Genomic DNA, 23,611 nt, shown 5'->3' with positions numbered 1-23,611 from the left:
TTCTACTATCACTCTACCCATAAGCAGCTGCTCCAAGATGTAACCTCTTGTTGTTGAGCTATTGGTTACCCCTCATGATTTTCTATTTTTCCCAGGAAAACCACAGACAACGAACTATTCCAACACTGTGGAAGAGAGTGTTACCTGAAGATAAAGAGCAAACAGCCAAACTCCTTTCTTTCTCCTTTTCTAAGGTTCCTACTCATGCAGAGTAACCGAAGCTGGCACAATGAGTGGAGACCTTGAAGGTATACCATCGCAATGAGAAAAGGACCTTTGGAAACTGTGCTGGAACAACACTCCCAAGCTCAGCATAAAATACGTGAAGGTGAATCAATGAAGGTGAGCACTCACTTTATGCATTCCTCGATCAAACCCATCTTCTTCTCCTCCTGATGAGAATCTCCGTACTCGTGGTGCTATAGGGAAAGGAAGGCAGGATAGTTAGTAATAAGAAAAGAAGGATCTAGTATCAGATTATGACAAACCTGTGAGATTTTTTAGGGATATGGCCATGTTTGAATTGGAATCTCAAGGGACTGGAACTTCATGTAACGTGGAGCTTTGGGCACACAGCAGCTTGTTCCTTTCAACCTTTCAGGCTATGAGGCTTGGCATGAAATGCACATTAAATGGCCAGATGCAAAAGAGGATAAGACTCCTGTACATTTAAGAATGATGGAGAAGAGAGAATTTCAGCTGATACAGCTTTGCAGGGGCTTCCTTTTATATTACATTCTATACAAGAGCTCAGTAATTATAGTTTATAGGTAAAAGAATCAGGTCTTTAAGTGCAGGATAATACTTCTCCATAGTTATGTCAAATGCATGTTTGACATCCCCAGTGCATTGTTGAAATTTTGGCCTTGGAGGTTTTAGTGGAACATGTTACCTTTAGGCGACCCTTGAAAAGTCCAGTACTCAGTCTCTGAGTGGTAATAAGGGTCTGGAGAATAGGCTGGGCTATATTTGGAGGTCTGGGCAATGTCCTCACTGGTTTTGCTTTTTGTAGCTGCAGAATGGGTATCTGCAAAAAGTAACAGATAAAAAGAGTGAAAGACAGAAAGGCAAACCAAGCTCTTTAAGAGGCTCAAACAACATAGGGTGCCATGAGTCTTGTTTGTGTACACCTAGGATAATCCTAATCCTGTATAAAGGAAGGGCTAGAGGATCCCATATTTAATGCAAAAGGTGAGCAATAGTCAGGAGAAACAAAGACACTTTGAATTTAGAGCTCTGAAAAATTATGTTTTTGGACTACAGCTCCCAGCATCTCCAATCAGAATGGGCACAGGCCATACTGGCAGGGGGGCTCTGGGAGCTGCAGTCAAAAAGTAATATTTCCAAGCTCTGCTTTGAATCCACTGCTTCCTTCCCTATAGCCAAGGTATCATAGCCCACACTGGCACTTTCTTGGAGCCCCAGTGAGAAACTGACTTTGGGGAGGGAAATGGCAGGCAGGACAGGGATTACTGCTCTCAATACACTACAAATTAACCCATTTGCTTTGTGTACAAAAAGAACAGAACTAGGTTTAAACAAATGGCTCTGGGGCTCTTGCATTCACTTTGAAGCTATGGATGATCCAAGATAGTTATCATGCAACTGCCTTGTGTCATCTATTGAATTTTCTGGGGGATCAGAGTTCTAGACATTGTTGCCCTTCCTTAGTAACACTCCCTTGTGTCTTCACTGACTCTTCCACATTTTTCCTTACTATGGAAAATCCATTAGGGAGAAAAAGACAGAATAGGGTTTATTGCTTGCATGAAGAGCCCCTTCCTGGGGAACAACCCTTTGGTGTCAAGTGGCACCTTTCATCTTTCCGTGGTGTTAATCTCAGAGAGCAAACTGGTGTCATGATAAAGTGGCAGTCCCTCCATAAAGCTTAGGCAGAGTAACTTATGCAGTAGCTTTTATCCCATATGAACAAACAATCCACTTTATTTGCAACCCCTGCTACTGCAGTCCTGATATGACTTTATTTATTTAAATATTTATATCCTGCCCTTTATCATTGCATTTCAGGGCAGTGTACAAAGAAAATCAAGTTAAACAGGTTAAAACAATTTAATTTTTTAAAATAAAAATATAAATAATTGAAAAGACCAGAAACATATGAAACAATTTAATTGATTAAAATAGATTGAAACAGTTAAAACAAGTTAAAACCATGTATTGTCTACACTTTGGAATAAATCAATTATATGCCAAAGGCTTGAATAAAAAGCCACGTTTTAACTTGGTGCCAGAATGAAGTCAGTGTTGGTGCCAATCAGATTTCAAAGAGGAGGGTATTTGAGGAGATATATTAGACAGAACAGGCCCATTATACAGCGTCTCTCTATAGAAAGTGAAATATAAGTGCAAGCCTCAGGTCCTCTCAAAGACCAAAGACTCTTCTTCAGAAAATTGTGCCTAAGGACAAAACTAAATCTGATGTTAAATGCATGGATAGCCATGAAATGTTTAGTTTTTTCCCCCCTTTTTCTTTTAACAACTACAACTGCAAAGAGAGAAAAGGCTGAGGGTAGAATCAGACCACAATGTATGGGAAATTTGTTCTCCATTGCTGATGAAGAATCTTCCTTGGCTACTTTTAACACTGAGCAACTAGCTTCCAAAACAAGCTTTCCCCTCAGTGACTAAACAGCTGGGGGAGAGGGGAAGGTAGCAGAACCACCCTGTGGTCAAGAGGACTTAAGCCCACTTGTAACGTGCTTTGATTTAGATCTGGCGCGTGTGTGAGCGCGCGCACACACACACACACACACACACACATACACACACACCAATCGTAGTGGCACTTGTTAGTAAAGAAGAAACATAAAGCCTGTTCTTTATATGCTATAGTCCAGTCCTGCTGCCTCCTCCCATCCATAATGACAGTTATCAGTAAAGAAGAATTATGTTAAATGCATCCATGTATTTAACAGTATTGTGTCAGGTTTAGCCCTAAGGCTGGAGACAGAGAACAGGGTTATGAAAGAATGTTGGAAGTGGTATATTGACCAAATTAGGGCCCGAACAGACAGGCCAAAATAAAGCTGCTTCGGGTCACGTTGGAGATATGCTGTTTAAATGACACACACATTTTAAGAGTCCAGAAGCTGCACCAAAGCTGTGCTCCATTCCTTAGGACTGGAGCGAGGCTTTAGTGTAGCTTCTGGCCTTTTAGGATGCATGCATCATTTAAACAGCATACCTCCAAAGCAACCCAAAGCAGCTTTAATTTGGCCTGTCTGTTAGGGCTCTTACTTAGATTCTTTCAGATATAGGGTTCCTAGCACTATCAGTCAATGGGCACTGAAGCTATTACATCTTTTTCCCCCCCTTAATCAATATTTTTGTGTAAAGAAATAGATGGGGGGAACATGGAAGTATTGCAGAAGAAGATGCTGTCATGTACTACCTGTAAAATTTGGCTGATGAAGCAGCACGGTTGCAATTTAATACCTTTATACGGGATCACAACATGTTTGTTTGTTTATTTGTTTAAAAAGCAACCTTAAACTGGCCACTTTTATTTCAAAGAAAATCCAACTGGCCACTATTTAACTCACAAAATGTTGTTTGCAGAAAACCTTTAGGGCTAAACAGTAGGAAACAATGAACAGTGTACACACAAAATGTTTCTTTTCAAAACTGATTCAGTATAGCAATCTTTGCTTCTGGACTCAACATTACTCATAAAGCCATCACATGACCACACTCATAAGCTTTCATTGCAGTTTAATTAACTTGGAACAATTCTCATCTGTCGTTCAAGACTTGAGAATGCATAAACTGGGGTTAAGGGACAACTGATTTTAGTGATTTGAGTTTTGAATATATGCCCTTAAATGTACATTAAAACATCAGGCTAAACTCCAAATTGTGTATACAAAAAGGTATTTATACAGCACTTAGACATCAGTAATTTGCATTATGTGATTATTATAAGTAGTTCCTCAACAATAACTTTTTAAGAAAAGCATCAGAGAATGCTATTATGTGTCCCTAGCGAAGAGCAGCATTTTAGTTTTCAAACTCAATAGTTTGGCTGGGAAAGGTCAGAGGGGTTTTCTTGGGAACATGCAGGAAGGAACCATTGCTACAAGGAAAAGAAGCAATAGCAACTACTTACAATGCAGTGGGGTGCAGACAGCCAGCAGGGCAGGGTGTTAGGAAGACAGCAAAGTATGAAAAGGGAAGGAAAAAAGAGGAGGAGAGCTGGTTACCACAGTAATGGGAAAGCTGCAAGACCTCCAAAACAAAAAAAGCAGATTGGTGAGCAAAGAACAAGCCCCTTCCTCCTTGCTAGGGCCTGCCTAGCAGAGGGCACTTCTCCTATAGCCTCAGAGCATTGCTTCTAATAACAGAAACTGTTTCTGTGGCTTTCTGTAGACAAAGAATCCCCTGCCTTGAAGCAAAGCCAACCTTGAACTTTCTGTAGTGTCTTTTCCTTCATTCCATGATCAGTTGTTCTTCTGGCTTCTTCCATGTATAATAACCTGCCTGTTGATGAGTGAGACTAGAGCCACTTTACATCAGGTGGCCAGTTAGAGCATTAGTGACACAACTCTCATTCCATTATTTCTTATGCCTTTTGCTCAGCTATAACATCTTGGTTAATTTTTGCTCCTGAAATAGACCTTCTTCTTTTGGAAGGTTGGCTCTTAAAATTGCAGGTTTCCTGAGGCTGGATAAACAATGGAGTTTTTATTATGAAAAAAAAGAAAAAGAAGAAGTAACAAACTGAAACCTAACATCACCCTGATTCATTCTAAGGATGGACACAAGGTAGTTTGCTATATACCTTCTCTTGTCATATTGATTGATGTTGCCAGTGGAGTAACCTCCAATTTTTATTGCCCTTTTACTTTTCTGGGTTCCTTTTCCAGGAAACTCCTTTAACATGTTTTGTGGGAGACACTTTCCCTTATATTCATCCCTGGGGTTTTAGCAATATTCAGCAACCTTTATTTGGTTTACGCCACTGCAGGCTACTAAAGAAATCAGCGAACAACAGAAAAGTACTTCCCATGTCATTGATGTTCAGTGATGTTCAGTCCTACGTCACTGAGAGTTCAATGCTTCATCGTCATTACCAAGGACAAACCTCCCATCTTTTCTTCCCAAACTCTCTTCATGCATTCTCCTCTTTCCACTGAAATTCTCTCTCTCTCTCTCTCCTTTGCTCCCTTATTTTGTTTATTAAAAAATCATATTGTTTCTCCCCTTTCCCCTCAATATGACACAACAAAAATATGGCTCCTCTTCCCTGTCCCCTGGACACAAACTCTGGTCCCTGGCTGGTCATCTTTCATTTTTGACTGCTGCAGCCTTCTCTTATCTGGACTTTGATGGTCTCATTTTTGTCCACACACACACCAATCCAACATTATACTACTGATAGCATTCCTTTTATCCCACTGCTTTGACTACAGGACACAACTCTTTAAATCTCTGCACTGGCTTTCTACATACTCCTGGCTGAGCTGGACACTTACTTTCATGAATATATACATCTTCATATTTCCATAAATGGGGCATTATCCTACCATTACCGATTTATGGAGAGTGTCATTTTAGTCCTTCATCTTAAAAAATAACTTTCCAAGTTTTGACCCTGGATCCAATCCAAACTCCTAATCTTTAAGTCTAAAGACATTCATGGTTTCTATCTGTCCCATCTTTTCACTCATATGTCCTGATTCAATCCTGCTCATGCTATTTACTCTTGAAGTTCTATTACTCTAAGCAATCTGGATATCTCTTTTCCCACTCTCAAAAAACTTCACAGTGCTACCATTTTTTCAAAGCTGCCTCAGAGAATAGATATCATTTCTCTTATTTTGTCCGAATTGCCACCTTCTCTGTAAAGCCATTCACACACTATGCAAGCCCCCATATCCTGATACATCTGCCTTGAATCCCATTGTGGAAGAAAAGCGAAATATAAATCCTTGAAATAAATAAAAAATAAAATAATTTCTATTAATAAATTAAGCCAGCAGTTAAACAACTAAATATTTAAGCCCAAGTACAGTATATGCAACTGCAGCAAGCAATAATAACATCTAAAGGGCATCCCCATGCTTCCATACTTTGCATGTCCTTTAGTTTTTGTTAAGTTGATGAAACAATAAATATAGGCCTGGGACAGATGGTCCCGAAGTGGCGTGCTGCCACCGATACTAGGGTGAGGGACCGCTAACCCTAGCACAGCATGGAGGCAGCCTAACGGTGGCATCCTGTCCACACGGGTGCCGCCATCTTGACGTAAGCGACACGCAGCATATAGACGTTGCTGTGCATCACTTATGTCACGAGTGTGCCATTGGCACACTTGTGATGTGCACCTGGCAACCCAAAAAGAACCTGGTTTTTCTGGGTTCTTTTGGGGTGGTGGGATGCCGGGCAGTTTGGCTGCTGTGGTGTCCCTCCGGAGGGAAACAGGCCACCGCCAGCCTGCCCTTTTGGGGTGATCTCTCCTGGGCTATAGTCAGCTAAAGAGCCTACTGCTGCTTTTGTTTACATAAGCAACTTCTGAAAGGAGGTCTCAGAATTTTGGGAAAAAATTTTTTGGATTTCAACTGCTGACTAAGCGATTCTGTGGGTTCAAAAAAATAGCTTGTCTAGGCTTTGGAAGTATAGGTAATTAACAGAAAGCATGTAGACAAGCAGAAAACAAAGAGGAGGCAAGCTCCCTGTGTTCTAAGATGGTCAACTGTTTGTTCAAAGCCCTTTTAAATATTGAATAAGCGGTTGACCATCTTAGAGCACGTGGAGCTTGTCTCCTCTTTGTTTGCTGCCAGGCTTTGGAAGGCCAACATGGGCTTAGCTCTACTTTATGTATGAAGATACCCTAGACTGAAACTCAAAGCTCCCTGTCCTCAAATGAACTACAAGCACATGTCTAACACATCCAGATTTTTCTACAGTGTCCTGCTCATCCCTATCTTGGAGGCCAGAGATACCCCAAAGTACACTTCCCTTCTTTCCAAGGTGCACCATATACCTGACCCCTTAGTATAACTTTTCTTGTAAAACTCATGGAATCACTCCACATTTAATTCACAGCACTGCAGCTAAAGAAGAACCAGGCTTCTTTATATGTGTCCATGTATTTGTCAAAGCCATGCTTAAACTGTACCGTGTCTTTTATAGATGGGAGGTTTCCGGTAGATGTTACTCTCTGCAGCAGCTGGAGGCAAAAAGAAAGACAATGAAGGAAAAAAGAAGAAAGAAGAGAAGAGTAGGAGCCAGTGAATGTTAAAGAGTAACAGGAGTTACCACATATGTGGGTAAGTTTACCCACCCATGATCTAATTGCCTGCTTACTTCAATTTCCTTCCTTCCTCCCTCCCTCCCCTATCTTTTTCCAAAGTATTGTAGTAAAATGAGAGGCAGCCTTATTATTTTACATATCTGCAGAGCAGAGGCAGGTTTGGAGCTGGTTTGATGGGGGAAGAAGGAATCAATCCTGTTTGAAGTGATGTGTGCTATAGGCAACTGTAAGATAGAGAATGTGTCCATGCACAAAAGGTCATGCTGTGAGCATGCTCACTATTAACAGCATGCAGGGCCAGGCAGACATTTCTCTTTGTGGCACAGTTGGTGGCTTGCCTCAGTTCATGAGAAGGAAAGGTTTAATTTAAGTGACAGTAATGGCTGCCATCTTGTTGTCCACCACCCCTATCAGGTTTATTTATGAGTTGATTCTGTAAAGTTAGAAGGGATGCAAACTCCTCCCCATCCCTTATCCAGAGCAATACAAGTCAGCCAAAGTCTCTTCAGATGAGAGAGAAGCAAAGCAAGCTGGGAAGGGGAGCTACCCTACCAGCATGGAAGCTTAGTTATGGGCTGGACTGGTGGGACAGGCAAAGGGCCATCCATAAAAGACATCAGCAAAAACTAAAGGGCCACCCATCATTGGAACACCATTTATGGTAGTGACCATGACTGAAGGAAAAAGTGGCAGGGAAAAATTTCAGGTCACTTGTAAGGTTGTCTTTCCTGATTTCAGCCCTGGTTTGGTTATACAGAGGACTAAATGACTCTGCATGACTCCTAAGCCCACTCCATGCCCCTGCATTGCTCCATAGAAAATACTGCAATTGAGAGCCCACAGCAAAAGTCTGCAAGTCCTGGGTACTTATTTGGGCCAATGGCTGAATCAAATCTGGACTTTGATGCAAGGACAAAATGCAAATCTCAACTACAGGATCTATCACTTGGGTTCATCATTATGAGCAACATGTGCCCCTGCTTATTTCCTAAAGGACCTGTCTGTCTCTTTCTGGCCTGCTTGGTCAACTAACATCAACATCCTGGAAGTGAGTGGACGTTCATTTCAAGTATGAGCATGCATGTCTAAAGGCTTTGGAAGGAGTCCAGATGTGGCTCTGAGGAAACTGAGGGACTGAGGAGGACTCTGAGTTCTGCCAGGTATTTTGGGCCAGTATGGGCCTCAGGTGCTTTGAGTGAAGAAATGATCCTAGATTTACTTTGTGAGCAAAGCAGACTGCAGACTGTGCAGGCAGGCAGAGGGGGAAAGCATACATTTATCCTCTTGTGCACTGACAAGGGATGGGTGCTGACTACCCTCCCTCCCTGTTGGAGAGGTGGGGCGGTGGCCCTTACCTGATGGCCCCTGGAGTCTCTGCTGGAGGGGAGCAGCCATCTGGCAAGCCCAGAGAAATCTGGGGGAAGGGTGCAGCGGGCCCTGAGGGGAGTAGGAGGAGTATAAGATAAATTATCTGTCAAGGATGGGTGTAGAAGAGCTCCTAGCTGACAGACAAGCTTCACCCTGTGGCCCTTGAGGGAAGAGAAAGGAAAGAAAGGAGCAGGAAAAAAAATTCTATAGGAGAGAAAAGCGTGGGTAAAAATAGGTGTCAGAGGAGGCAGGGTAAAGGCTGCAAGTCTTGTTTATGGATGGCCTCTATCATGCAGACATATCTTGCTGTTGCTAGCATACTCTAGGCTGGCAATAGCACTACTCATGCAATATACACATTTGGCACATGCATGCATGCCCCAAAAAGGACACAGCGCTCCTTCACAGGCTGGCCAGAGGCCTCCAGAGCCTACCTGGAATGTGGAAATGCCTAGGAGCTTGGTATGAGGTTGGTGTAGAAGACCTCACATCTAACTGGCTATAGTAGGGGGAGCTGCGCCCACTCTCTGTCCCTTGAAAGAGCAGATCGGAGGGAGCAGCAGAGAAAAAAAGAGAGAGGCAGAGGAAAATTGGTGTTAAAAAGCAGCCATGTTAGAAGAGTCGCAAGCCACCTGTGAATCAATGATGGGGATGCATGGATGGATGACTTTGAGGTGGTGACGATGATGGTGATGGTGACTCCTACACACCATGGTGAGGGAGGAATGTGAGGTTCACAGATGAACAGGAGCCAGAGTAAAAATTCCACAGTGCATGTCACCAGTTGCAGTTCTAAGCCTATTCCAGGAACACCCAAAACTTGGTGCCAGGATGTACTTTCCATTGCTAACTGGCCCCTGGTGGTACAGAGTCCAGTGACAACTGCAACAAGTGCTTCATTTTGGCAGAGGGTGTGATTCTGATGAGCAAATCTGTTCAAGGAAGACCCAGGAAATGATTTTGATGGACATGCTTTTATCTCTGTGTTCCCCCCCACCCCCTGCTCTGCTGTCTTCTCAGTGCAACATGTCAAAAACTACTGGTGGTTGTGTTCATGATAAAGAAGAATCCCCTAGCACCTTTCTCAGTGTGCATATGAATCCTGTGGCATCCGTTGCTTCCCACATCACCTGCTCCTTTCCAAGTCAGCTCTTTGAACTTGCCACAAAGTAAAGGAGGATGGTATGCATAGTGGCATGAAGTCCCAGTAATGAAGCTTTAATCTGAGAATGAACCACAATGTAGTTGGCCGCTTGTCTAACATTCTGTCAAGAAATGTCCAATAACATAGAAAATGATTTGGGATGCATGCAACTGTGTGTGTCATTTCCCCCTCTTTCCCTCTCAACCACCCTCCAGACATAAGGTTTTACAGTACAAAAGTCTCCTGGGAACGGAAAGATGTTCTGGTGCTGAATGCCCCTTGGAGATAAATGTGTACATCCTGGTGATAGATGCTGCAGTGGTGTTTTCCGTTTCTCATGAGTACTCAGCTGAATCCTGGCAGAAAGAGCTCTGCCCTTACCTGAGCGGTAATAATGATGTGGAGAGCGTGGGATGGTAGGAGACATGCCTTGGCGGCTGTAGGTGGGGGAGTCAATGTAGCCTGGGCTGGAGGCTCGCCTTTGCCGGATGTCCATGCTTTCATAAATGTCCTGGAAAAGTAAAAGAGTACTGATAACCAGACCCTCTACTTCTGGAGTGCAAGGAGCATTCATGCATTTTAGGTCTGTGTCACGAAATCCTAGCTTTCTCCTTTTTATTTCATTCTGGGCAGCCTCTTCTCTTTTTTAGTTGAGGCCAGCATGTGTGATGTGTAGGGTTGCCAAACTGAAATGTGGAGAGGGCTCCAGATCCTTTAATAGTTGTACAGAAGAAGGAATTTCAGTGGGTGTTGCATTCTACTTGGCTACATGAGAAGCAACACATGCAAAAATTCCCTTTTCTACACAGTCATTAAAAGTACCAGAGTCACTCCTGGTTTTCCATCTGGTGACCCTAGTGATATACAAATGCATTTCTGGTATGTGTATGTGTGTGTGTTGACATCAGAAGGACAATTGGCATTATCATGAGCACTCCTAATTTAGTATCATCAGAGGTTGCTTTCTACAGTGGCTTAGTAACAAAATTTTTCACTCCTATCAGCACTTTGCAGTGCAACTGTCTTGGCCCAGTCCTCAGTGCTTTTTCAGATCTGACTTCATAAATCCTGGTCATACAAGCCCTCATATTGGCCTGACATGTTGTATGATTACCTGAGAATATGGAGACAAAGTTCCCAGAGACTAGAAGCGACAGGAGACCAGAGACAAGCCACGAGGGAATGAAGAGTGAGGAAAAGAAAGAGAGGGAAAATGATTACAAGTTGACATGACTGCTCAGGGCAACAACATAGTTCATCTTCCCCCAAGTTTCTGTCCACTTAACAGAAGGACATTCTTATTAGAACTGTCAGGGCACTCAGGAAATCTGAGAGAAAAAGGGCAAATTGACCACAAAGAAGAGGCAGGCTGCAAAGTTCTTCTTACAGTATTGACAGAAAAATAAACAAATAACAGAGCCTATACTTCTCTTCCCTGCAAATATATAGATGTTCCTGATCAAACATTTTTGATCTTCAGAAAGCATGTACTGAATCCTAGTCTCTTCCCTTTCCACAGCAATGGCATTTAGCAGTTTTCTTTACAGTTGTGTAAAATGTTCCCTACATGTAAACACACATCTACGATACCTAAGAATAACCCCAGTGAGAATTTAAGATGGTGCACCCATTTCTGCAAAGTGTAGGCAACATGTCAGAACATACTGCATTGAATTGGAAGAGATTCCTCCTTTTATTATTACTGGGAATCAGCCCATTAAGAAAGGAGGACATGCAAGGTGAGCACTACCATTAGGCAGAAAGAAGCAAATAATTTAGGCAGCAGTTACTGAGGCCTTATTGATTTCCTCATGTGGAATAGAGCTATGTGTACCACACAACCTTGCACCCCCTGAACAAGCCTACTGGTTTCAGGAGTCTTTTCACACTCCACAGTTATAGTACTCTGATTCCACTTTAACTGACATGGCAACATCCTATGCAACTCTGGGATTTGCAGTTTAGGGAAGGGTATTTAGAGTTCTCAGCCAGGGAGCTCCATTGCCTCTTTTGTTGTTGATGTTGTTGTTGTGTGCCTACAAGTCATGTTTGACTTAGGGTTACCCTAAGGTGAAGTTATCAAGGGCTTTCTTGACAAGTTTCTCCAGAGCGGGTTTGCCATTGCCATCCTTTGAGGTTGAGAGAGTGTGATTTGTCCAAGATCTAGCAAGTGGGTTTTTATGCTCGAGTGGGAAATCAAACCCTGATCTGCAGAGTGGTAGTCCAACACTCAAACCACTACACCATGCTGGCTCTCACAAAACTGCAAACTCCCAGAATTCCACAGGATGTTGTCATGGCAGTTGAAGTGGAATCATAGTGCTATAGCTGTGGAGTGTGAAAAGACCCTATCCTATATCCAGAGTTGGATTCAACTGTCAGTTCAATTAGATCATGAACTGTATATGTAATGGTGAGAGGTACTATCTTGTACTTTGCCTGAAATAGCAAAATATCTTGGGCCATTACACAGGAGTCTGACACATGAATCTGATAAATTAGCATGAGGAGCACAAATCCAGTGTATTAATAACAATATCTATTCAAACATGAAAGAGATCCAGGCATGAAGCCACTTCCATCTTTCTGTCTTGTCATGCTTCTAAGATTTGGATAGGAGAAATGGTCCTGACCCAGACTTTTGTTTCTTCTTGGGCTACTGCTTCTCCTCAATGAAATACCAAGCAGGCCATCAGCTTGATGAAAGGACAAATGTTTCAATGTAGAAAATCAAAATGAAAATATAAGTTGCATCTCCTTTTTTGAGAGCCAAAAGACTACTGTTCTCTTGGTTGAAGTGTAATCAAAATAGGATAAAGCACAGCACAATTAAGTTTAGTGCAAACCATACAAAGCTGGTCAGTGCTAATCTACAAGTGGAGATTGCATGAGCCATAGGGTCTTCTTCCCATAAGACTGATGGGCTGAATTTGACACTTGCCAAAGATTGCTACCTGGACTGTTGAAAGGGCTCGTGTGCTACATTCAGGATTTGATAGATAAATTTAATACTGGATGTTCTGAATGACTAGAGACCTGGCTTCCTTTGTGCTGAAACACTTTCCTCTCATTTCATTGCCACTTCACTTCCACTCCCTCATCAGAAACTTTCAGGCTGGACCAGTTTAGACCAGCTCTGTTCTTTCCCCCTTTTCTCTCTACTCAATAAACTAAAGCCAAGAATGGAATGTAGGACAACCAGATTCAGCCAAAGGCCATAACTTCAACTTTATCACTAAATGAGTCAGGCACATGCATAGCAGATCTGCCACATTTACTATTTCAGGGCTATCAAGATGTCTACTCATCTTCTTGCTCATCAAGGATGTTAGGACATGCTGGGGCACAGCTAAAGAGAATTCCTCCATCATATTAGACACAGAGGGATAATTCTTTGAGAGAGTTCCAAGAAAGCTATCCTTCTTGTACCTCTTCCACTGCATTTTAATAACAACTGGGTCTCCATACTTTATCCCCCTGGGCACACAATATGCAGCCTATGATGGGAAAGTGTTATGCTTTTTTCATATGTGCCCTAATAAATGAATATGAAATAACTGTCCTAGATCATGCCTCTCTCTAGGACATTTTCAACCTATAGACAAGATGGTTGCACAGCAATAACTACCTTGGATGTTTCTTTCTTTTTTTAAAAAAAGAGAGAGTAAGGGGTGCATCATGGATCTCAAATCATCCCACCAAAATCAATCGGACTTATAGCTATAGGACATGGATAAGCCTCTGCTTCCATCACAGCTCTTAATGGGCCCCTGTGTCCACAGTGAAATGGCTGAGAAGCTGTACCTCCCCATAGCTATATCTCTCCAGTGTCTCGTCCGATGTATATCTGTGATAGGGCTCATAGGAAATGAGGTCAGGGCGCTGCACCTCGTAGATGGCTTTAATCTTGGGAAGAGCAGCCAGGTCTTTGTAATTAAGGATCTCATTATCCACTTTGGCCTAAGGAAAGGGAAAGACACAGATAGGCGAACACAGAAAGAAAAGAAATGGGAGCTGAGGATGCGCGGGAGAAAGGGGCACATTGGAATACACAGGCAGAGTGCATCATCATCAGAGCAAACAGAAATAGTTGTTGCCAGAGGACTGAGCAAAGGGAAGATCAAACTTTAGAGGAAGTGACAGAGCTCTCTTTATGTAGATGAGACAACAGTGGAAAGGGAGCACTAGGATCAGGACTGCAATCAATAGCATGAATTGCCTCGACAATAGGCATCTGAGTTCTTCAGTCAGATGATGCTCAAAGAAGCCATGTCAGTATCAAGACTCTTTGGCAGTTAGACATTCAGCAAAGGGTACATACAATTCAGGTTGAAGTTGTAGTATAGGATTCATGGGTTTGCCTTTACACACCCATGGATCTAGGAAGAGTGTTCCCAGTTCATAAGAATCCAGTCTGCAACAGATAGATGTCTTGGATAATATGTTCTTCTCACCCCACTTAGAAACCACAGAGCACACCTTTCCATATGCAAGGCTTCATAGACCCAGATGCTGCATGCTAGAGAAGTGTACTTACACAAATGACTCGGTTAGGGGAGCCAATGCTGGAGCCAGGTGGGGAGATGGAAGTTTCTGAAGTTCTTCTGTGCTGTATACATAGAAAAGGAGAGAACAGACATTATAATTGAAATGGTATTGCCTTCTGCCAAATCTGCACTACTGAATAAATCATTATAAGTGGCTTTGACCTGAGCAGGAAGCATGTATTTAGTAATAGCAAAGGTAGAGAGCTTGAATAAATTGCTTTTCTATAAGTTCTAGGATTTCTCAACCAAGCTGGCTAAGTATAATGACAATAAGAAATGTCATTAGAAAATAAAATGAAACAAACTTAAAAAAATATATTTTATAAGCCCTGCAAAAACCTGACACACCTTCTTACATTTTTTTCTTCGTAAGCATCTTAATATCTCAATGTGTTGCTGCAAATTGCTACTTATCATATCCTAACATTTCCACCTTCATCACTTCTTGTATATGATTTATCTGACCAGCCCTAACTCAAAACAACCCAGCCATTTTGCATTAATTATATTATTCTGAAACGTTGCACTTTTTATCTTCATCAGCTATTCACAGTCAACACTAACAATATTTGGAGACCTAATGAGACATTTTCAGAGGATACTTGGCTATCACTAACCTTCGTTTCACTCTCCTCAACTGCCCATACACAATGTTTTCCTCTGGTCATCATGTTAACAGAAAGATGCCACCCATTCAGCAATCACTTCCCACTAATTCTTTGGCCACTTTTGGGGTGTGGGTTATGGGAGGGAATTTTTTAAGAAAATACTTTATTCATTTTAAAAGCACAACATACAATTCCACACCTTCAACATATAATATAAAACAAACTTACATCCATCTCATATTACACTTCAACATTCCAAAGCCTCCCGACTCCTCCTTTCTAATTTCTTTCAAATCCTTCTTTCAATCTCTCAACCTACTACCTTTTACTATTCCACTTCCTTCTCTCCTTCTTCTTTCCCCTGCTTTGGTAGGGAAAAGTTGAATGCAATACTGACACATACTTTATTAGACATTACCGTTTCTAGTATAGCGTTGGGGAAGGATATGGGCTGGCAGCAGGCAGCATACTTTCTCTGTAATGTATAGTTGTGCCCTAAGACTTTAAAACAGTTTTCTTTAGCCTGGATCCCTGCAGGTGTTGTTAGATTACAACTCCCATTATCCTTGATAATTGGTCATAGCAGCTAGGTCTGATGGGAATTCTAACCTGAAATATCTGAAAACAACCAGTATAGAGAAAGTTGCTCTAAAGGCATGCTACACAACGGGTCTATTACTGATCTTTGTAAATCACACAGTAGTCTTGCAATCCATGAGCCAATCAATATTAATAGTGCACATGGCAGAGTTGACAGCTAACCCAACAGTTACTTTGGTCAATGATATTGCAGCAGTGCCAATAAAATTAAAGGTAGTGTCCCACACTGTCTCATGATACCACTGCCACAAGCCTCTAGTTTCTTTGAGTGCAGGCAATAAGGGTACCAACTGGAATACATATCCTGTTCCAGTCACAGTCCTCAGAATCCAGAATGTAATGGTTTAGCTAGTATAGGGATAGAACTGGCTACCAACAACCTGGCTCTACTCTCACTGAGCCTATATTCTTGGTTTTTTTCCCTGGACAAAATCTAAAATTCTGCAAACCTTGAACGAAAGCTCAAGGTTAAAGAACCATTATTTCGTGTAAATAGAAATATGACTCTGGGGTAGAAACAAGAGGCAAAGGGCAACCCATTCTGCAGGGAAGTATGATCAAAAATGTTTATTCAGCAATGCTTTCAACATTATTGTTCTGACCAGAAAGATGGAAGCTGCAGAACATGGAGAAGATGCTGAAAGCCATTTCATAATTTATGCACTGAATGAGTTTGCTGTGGATACACTGGTATTACACAGTGCACCTGTGCATTCCTTGACATGTAACAGACACATGCCAGGAAGCCAAAGCCAAGTGCATTTCCACAACAAGAATATATCATGTGCCCTGAAAATGTTTGGAATTGCAAATCTCCCTTTGGCATTTTGCATGTTTACTATAAACACTGGTGGCAATGCAACAAACACAACAGCTGTGTAGCATATGAAGTCTCAAGACAAAGGAACTGAATCCATGGTACAGGCTCCTTGGTTATAGCTTCAAAGATGCTGAAGCTTGTAATCTTAGTCCATGTCCTGAAAGATCAAAGCCCCCAGATGCTAAATTTCAAACTTCCTCTTCTCTCACAATTGCTATGCCTTTCCAAACAAACAATAAATGCTCTGACTCCCTATTAGTGACATATACTCCTATTCCAGGTATCATATTGGTTGCTGCAGTTCTCTATTCAACCCCAGTTCCATTTTACCTTTAACTTTTTTTCTGCTCTTGCTGCTTGTTTGCATATGGGATGCCACACTTCTGACCCTGGAACAGAGGAGAATGTGTCACAATGACAAGCTGTTCAACTGAGAAGGTAATTTACATGCAGCACTCAGGTTCAGAAAAATAATACTACATCTCTGTGATTATGGCACATTACAAAATTACTGTAGAGTGGAAGGAACCGAAGGGCATTTCCACCAGATGGAGGGCTCCTCGCAGTAATAACTAGACCTCACTGTGCAAAGAGGACAAATAAGCAGTAGCATGGTGGGAGCAGTGGCTTACCAAGTAGAGGATGAAGTTATCTGAACCCCCATAAAATTTGGTGAATAAGGCAGGGTGACTCTGTGATGAAAGCCTCATGAGGAACCATTCAATAAGGCCATTTAGTTTAACATCGTGCCAATAAGTAATATTGCTTCCATCCAGTCCTGCAACTTATGCATGTCACAGAATGGGGATCCAGCACTAATATGTCTCAGGAGCAGTGCTGCTGCCTAGCTCAAGTGAGTGATTCAAGCTCTGGATTCCTGTTAACTGAGCACTCCTAGTCCTTTTCAAGTTATAATGCCTGTGTGTAATATTAAGGGCTGGCCATTTGCTGGACAAATGGGACACTAGTTCTGAATGTCTGTGCAAAAGGGAATGTGGACCAGTTGGCTCCCATCCAATGCCACTGCAACATGGAGCTGTTATTGGAACTCCCTCACACTTCCAGGCAGTTTCTGTTTTCCCATGTCTGATTAGTTGCAGATTGTTGAAACAAGGTGGTGGCATACATTCATGAGTGTTCTAATTGATTACATGAAATACTCTTTCCATTCCCTTCTTATGGATGAGTAACATAGCTGGCAGCATTGCCCGTGGCAGGTGGTAGCAAAAGGTTCCAGTAACATAGAGCAATAGTGGGATGCTAAAGGATAAAAGGATGAATCAAAGATATCAAATGGAGAAGTAGATTTATGATGTTCTCTAGGGTCTCCTAATAATCTGGGACTGGTTTTGGGTAAAAGTCAGTGCACACACTAAAACCACAGTGGGTGCTTCGGCAGCACAGCTGTGTCTGTCTGTGTGCGTGCACACACATATATTCCTAAAATATCAGCCCTTGATCAGGTTTGGATGCTGATTTTTAAAAGGAAGTTCAAATTGTCCTTTCCACCCTTGTCTCTCCTTTCATTGCTGTCTGATGGAAAGAAGGAAGGAAAGGCTTAAAGAAAAGAGAGATATGCTTTCAGACTTAGTGATGACACTGCATGCCATTGATTTTGGGGGTTTATTGATTTTCCTAAGATCCTTCCACCTTAATGGTGTGGTCAAAGGAACATACCTTCAGCTGGAAATGAAAAGAAGGATGCTAGGAACAGAAAAAAAACACTAACCGTGTAATATGATTCCACATGCTTCACTTCTGTGGCTGTATGATCCTCCCAGGATCATGGTTATTGCTTTAGGTCTCAAAACTAGCTACTCCTGGCTGCTGATAAAGGTCAAAGTAAGATCACACACTTTTCAATTTCAATTACAAAGTGCTTTGTGTGGTTTGAATATGCTTCTGCCTACCTGGCTTTACAAAGACATCATCAAAATTGCCAGACAAATGATTGGAAAAAGCATAAAGTTCTCATAACAATGAAGGACTTGTCTTTGCAGTGAACCAACTCGTCACATGTAACAGACTCCAGCAAAAAAACCCACCAATTCCCATTTTATTAGTTTACTAAAATTTGTGTGTAGAGCTCGAAGAGATGTGCATTAATTTTGCTGTATAGTCCCCTGAGTTAATTTCATTTCACCAGGGAATACTATAGAAGAAAAAACTCTGGAACAGAGCTTGGATCAGTTACTTCTTGGACAATAAAATCTACAGTCTGTCAGCTAATATGGCCACTACCCATGCTGGCTGGCAGATTAGGAAACTGAAGACAAAAAGAAGCTTGTAGATGACCTCTGCTAGAAATGATCCCCACAAAGGGGGGATCATCAATCTGACTTGGCTCATCACCTTTGTCTGCAATACAAAAAGGCCAAAGGTCAGCATTTGTTAAGTACTAGTGCAGTAAAGAATGGGGGGCGGGCACTAGATGCACTGGGTAAAAAGGTACATCCAACAGGCAGGTTGTGACCAGATAGCCTTTTCCAAAGAAAATATCCAGATATTCAGGCAAAAGTTCTATCCATTAACCTAAGCAAGTATACAGTGTGTGTGTGTGTGTGTGTGTGTGTGTGTGTGTGTGTGTGTGTGATCTATTTTCATTATACTATTTTTTTGAAGACACAAATGCAACCATATGTCTGAAGATGTGTATGCAAATATTAATTAGGGAAAGACCAAACAAACATTTTAGATTGTACAAAGCTTAGCAGGTTTTCATTCTTTTTTAATGCTTATTTTATTTGACCCTTATTATGTAAAGTGCTGTGCAAACTTACAGCACTCTATAAATAATTGTTAACAACAACAACAATCATGTATTTCCCAGATTAGTCTTCCATAAGTCAGTCTTTGAACTTGCTCTCAGGAGCCATTTTCTGTGAAAAACAGGCATTGGATACTTGTCCTACAATATCACTGAAATGACTCTTAAGACATAGGTGTATGTACACAAACTACTAGATTCAACAGTAAAGTAAATCATGCAAGTTAATGAGCTGAGAAGATACAGAGAGGGAAGGCAAAAATAGAGAAAGAATGTAAGGATAAATTATAGGGTCAAAATAAGAGAAATGTAGAAAAAAGGAGAGAAATCCTGGCAGGTTTTGTCCTATTCTGGGAACATACCAGTGACAAGGTCAGGTGCATTCAGATAAAACTGCAAAATTTAAAGGCTAATTCTTACCTTGACAGGACTATTCTGCTACTCACAAAATGAATCATGAATTTCTAATAATAATAATTAATTTGTTTTATTTATATACCGCTATTCCAAAGATCATAGCGGTGAACAGCAAGTAAGCTAATTAGCAAGTAAGCTAATTTGCCCCCAACAGTCTGGGTACTCATTTTAGCGACCTCGGAAGGATGCAAGCCTGAGTCGAGCTTGGGCCCTTTTGCTGGTCTTGAACTCGCAACCTTGTGGTTTCGAGTGAATGGCTGCAGTACAGGCATTTAACCACTGCGCCACCAGGGCTAGACAAAAAAACTATCCTTCTACCCCCATGTTTTCCTTCTACCCACACACATTCCCACTTTTTGGTGCCCCACTTTGAGGTCACTTGGTCTACCATAGCAACAGGTGCCACTTGCAGGCAGAGTTCAGGCATGATGGCCAGGTGCAATAGTTGAAGAGGGATTTTAACCTTTCTCTATATTTCCATTACTATTGCAGGGTTTCTCATAATACCATGCTGGCTGACAGGCCAACATGACACAAATGGCACATCCACACCCCCACAGTGATCTGTCAATTGCCACCCTACATAGAAAGCAACCCATTCCTAACCAAACAGCTCAAGCAGTGTGAGGGTGGGAAGGAAGCCACCCTGCAATTAATGCAGGCAGAGAGAGGGTAATTAGTGCTTCAGGGTGACAAGCACCTAAAGGCTGAATAAAGGACAAATACTGTTTCCCACTAGGCTGAAAATAGACCTGAGTTCATACAAAGACCCATTAATTTCTGCCTGCTTCATTCCATAACCTCCTCAGTGAGCTGAGTATCTTGCAACATCAGAATATTTAAAGAGGTTTGCCATGGGACTTAATCATAGGGCCGATGTTTGCAAATCTTCTTGATATGAGACTGATAATATTTATCTGTATTTCATGCAATGTGCACTGAAGATTAATCAGCCTATCTTGAAGGAAATCTAGAAGACACCATGACAAAGGACTCCATGACCTTGAGAGATGCAGTGCACAGCTCTCACGCAATGTTTACAGAAGCCTTGAAAAATATGAGAAGTGCAAATTCTGAATATCAGAATTGTCTATCTAGCTTAGATAGACATACAGTAGACAGCCTACTCCACTGTGTGATCTTTTTTTCAGGAGGCTGCTGTTCCTACCTGTGAGGTACATCTCTTCTCCTTCAGTGAACATCTGGTGGCAACGCACACATCTGGCACAAGTGGGGTGGTAATGCTTCCCCCCTGCCTAAAAGAATCAGGAAGAAAAGACAACTCTCAGACAGAACTGGCAAAATCCCCTGGTAACTTGCTTGTTTCTTATGTATTTCTTCTCGCCAACAAACTCCCACCCAAAATGCAGTTCACAGTCAGAATAAAACAACAAATAGTACCAATATAAAATATACAGTCTCTTAAAGCAATTTAGAATGCAACTGTTTTTAATTCTTAAAAACTCTGCCCAATTCAAGCAGCCAGTTAGACCCAAGTCTGCAGCACAATGTAGCCATTTCACTCTGCCTCATATATCTGGTCTCATTATGAGACCTTTCTATAGTGTTCCATGCAGCTAGGTGGGTTTACACATTTCTGCCACTAGCATTTCCATATGTAACACAATATTACAACATTTCTATAAAGTTGTCCGTTTGCCTGTTTCTTCTCACAGCTCTATTTTCTTGATTCACTTTCTTTCTAATGAACTAGTCCATGGGATATTATGTTAATGCTCTATAGAAAGATTTGAAATGACTATGACCTATTTTGCCATCATTAATAAAAAGTCAATACTCCTTTGTGTGGTACAGTCTTGCTGGGTGTACTGTAAAAAAGCAGTAATAAAAACTTTGGGTCACATTTTTCATCTTGTTTGATTACTTTACGCCACTCCTCAAAGATTTTCCCTCTCAGCCTTTATTAACCTCATATTTTTGCCACATCTAAAATATATATTTCCACTTTCTGACATCTTCACCAGCAAAGTGGTGCATCATTACTACATACACACCTTAACATTAAGGGAGAGTGTTATCTTGTATATTTAATTTTAAAAATATTTTCTCTTATTTTGATTGATACACATTTAAATATCTATTTTGCATTGCATTGGATGAAATCTCTTTGATCTTAATATTTTATTCCCACACCTTTCAACCAATCTGAAATGCTCATGTATTTTGGTACTATTTTTTTTTTTGTAATGTATTCAAGACTATATCCTTCATTTCAGTTTCTCAAACAAATAACAAGTTTGATACAAATAGTGACTAGATGTGTGCTGAAATGTTATATTTGGTATTTGGTTTGCTTTAATATACCCCAATTGTTTCTTTAATTTGTTCTTCTTTCTTGTGGCTTGTTCCGCAAAACACACCCTTTATCTAAATAAATATTTTAAATTTCACATCCTGTAATGTTTATGTTACTCAGGTTGCTAAACAGTGCATGATTTAAGGATGAGATGACAGCCAAGATCAAGAAAGATTGTTTTGTGTAGAATTTTTTTTCAAATCAATAATCCAATTTATTAGAATTATAATTCTTGATAATTTCCCCAAGTGTAATTTATGCACAAAAATGTATGCCTGATTTTGTTTCCATTACATCTTTGTTGCCATCTATCTGTGCATGCATTTTCCCCTTGTTTCTGTTTATTATTTCCATAACTCCTCCTCCCTGGTCTCCAGACTCGCATGCTGAAACCACTATACACACTGGCTCTCTATCTTACATATTTGTTGTTCCTGTTATTGTACTGTGCCTTCTGTGCTTTATTACGTTTGTTGTTGTGTGCTTCCAAGTTGTTTCCAATTCCAACCTTAAGGTGAACCTATGCTGGGGTTTTCTTTTCAAGGTTTGGGTTTTTTTTTTTTTTTTGCCATTGCCATCATTTGAGGCTGAGACTGTATGACTTGCCTAAAGTCTTCCAGTGGGTTTCATAGCCTGGCTGTTCAGGGGGGATTCCAAAAATTCCTTCATGTTGAGCAGGGCTGAGAAGGATGGGTTTAACATTTATATGAGTAGCTTTTTGTTTTGTTTTTGAGCTTTTATTTGGTCAGGTCCTCCATTTTTTCCTTGCATGTTTTCCCCTCAGTAGTTCTGCTGTCCTACCCCCAGAAGTCCCTCAACCTGGACGTCCCACCCCCCTGACACCAGGTGACACCTGGTGCAAGAACACCACTGAGTTTGGGTACTCAGTCTCTAAAAGGTTTCCTATCACTGAGCTATAGAATAGCACAGACAGCCAAAAAGCCAAACAGATGGGTCCTTGAACAAATCAAGCTTGAAATTTCCTTGGAAGCCAAGATGGTCAAATTGAAGCTGTTGTACTTTCACCACATCATGTGGGGGCATGACTCATTAGAAAAGATAACAATGCTAAGAAAAGTAGAGTAGCAGAAAGAGAGAAAGACCACACGCCACATGGACAGACTCAATCAGAGAAGTTACGGGCATGGATTTGCAGGAATTAAGCAGAGTAGTGGAGGACAGGGGGAACTGGAGATGCTTTGCTCACAGGGTTGCCATGAGTCTGGGCTAACTCAAGGGCAGTGAACAACAACAACAATCACTGTCTGGTACTTAATTGCTTTCATCACATTGGAAAAGCGGGGTAAAAATAAACTTTTATTATTATTATTATTTGTTAATTTGTGTTTACATTACTTCATCTTTTTAGGGTTTTTCTGCTATTTTATTCCTATCTGGTTCTGTTGTAGTTTCTAAAAGTTTAAAGTTATTTAACTTTGTAATGTGTCTTAGCTGTAAGACTGTCCCCAGAAAAATAACTGCTTACAAGTGCATTTATGTGTAAGCTGTTATTTCCCTGTTCTCGTTGTGGGGAGGCAATGTCAGACTCCTCCAAAGATAATCAGCTACTGAAGTCCAGCAGAGAAGGTACATTTGGGATCTTCCACCCTAATTACCTATGGCATACATTCAATACCAAAGTTGACATTCAGTTACAGAACCAGTTCATTTCTTCAATCCTCACACAAAATCCATATCAACAAGACCTATTTCCTAGAACTTTTCAATAAGAGTGGAACTGAGCTGCAGA

At 41.2% G+C, this 23,611-nt stretch overlaps 1 protein-coding gene and 1 long non-coding RNA gene across 7 annotated transcripts in view; one reads left to right on the top strand and one right to left on the bottom strand.

Annotated features, from left to right (window-relative positions):
- LOC149284485 (actin-binding LIM protein 3) overlaps positions 1-23,611 on the bottom strand; it is a 204,387-nt gene that overhangs the window by 16,507 nt on the left and 164,269 nt on the right. For 2 of the 6 annotated variants that reach the window (XM_089496688.1, XM_089496683.1), the window contains exons 7-16: positions 20,713-20,800; positions 16,691-16,749; positions 14,323-14,394; positions 13,590-13,745; positions 10,900-10,929; positions 10,167-10,296; positions 9,076-9,174; positions 7,139-7,189; positions 893-1,027; positions 355-419 (exon numbers count right to left, since the gene is read on the bottom strand). In XM_089496688.1, coding sequence (XP_089352814.1) covers positions 355-419; positions 893-1,027; positions 7,139-7,189; positions 9,076-9,174; positions 10,167-10,296; positions 10,900-10,929; positions 13,590-13,745; positions 14,323-14,394; positions 16,691-16,749; positions 20,713-20,800 — 885 coding nt within the window. The remainder of the gene's footprint in view (positions 1-354; positions 420-892; positions 1,028-7,138; positions 7,190-9,075; positions 9,175-10,166; positions 10,297-10,899; positions 10,930-13,589; positions 13,746-14,322; positions 14,395-16,690; positions 16,750-20,712; positions 20,801-23,611) is intronic. The other 4 variants (XM_089496684.1, XM_089496685.1, XM_089496686.1 and 1 more) reach the window with 4 other exon arrangements.
- LOC149284486 (uncharacterized) lies at positions 221-21,316 on the top strand. The gene is made up of 4 exons (XR_016277843.1): positions 221-342; positions 7,153-7,289; positions 16,759-16,798; positions 20,696-21,316. It is a non-coding gene; the product is annotated as an uncharacterized LOC149284486 (long non-coding RNA).

This window comes from Sceloporus occidentalis, unplaced genomic scaffold (genome assembly GCF_023333645.1).
Source record: "Sceloporus occidentalis isolate IW3139 unplaced genomic scaffold, rSceOcc1.0.p SCAF_92, whole genome shotgun sequence".
Taxonomy (NCBI): Eukaryota; Metazoa; Chordata; class Lepidosauria; order Squamata; family Phrynosomatidae; genus Sceloporus; species Sceloporus occidentalis.
Note: the sequence above shows the minus strand (reverse complement) of the source record. Positions and strands in the feature narration are given on the sequence as shown.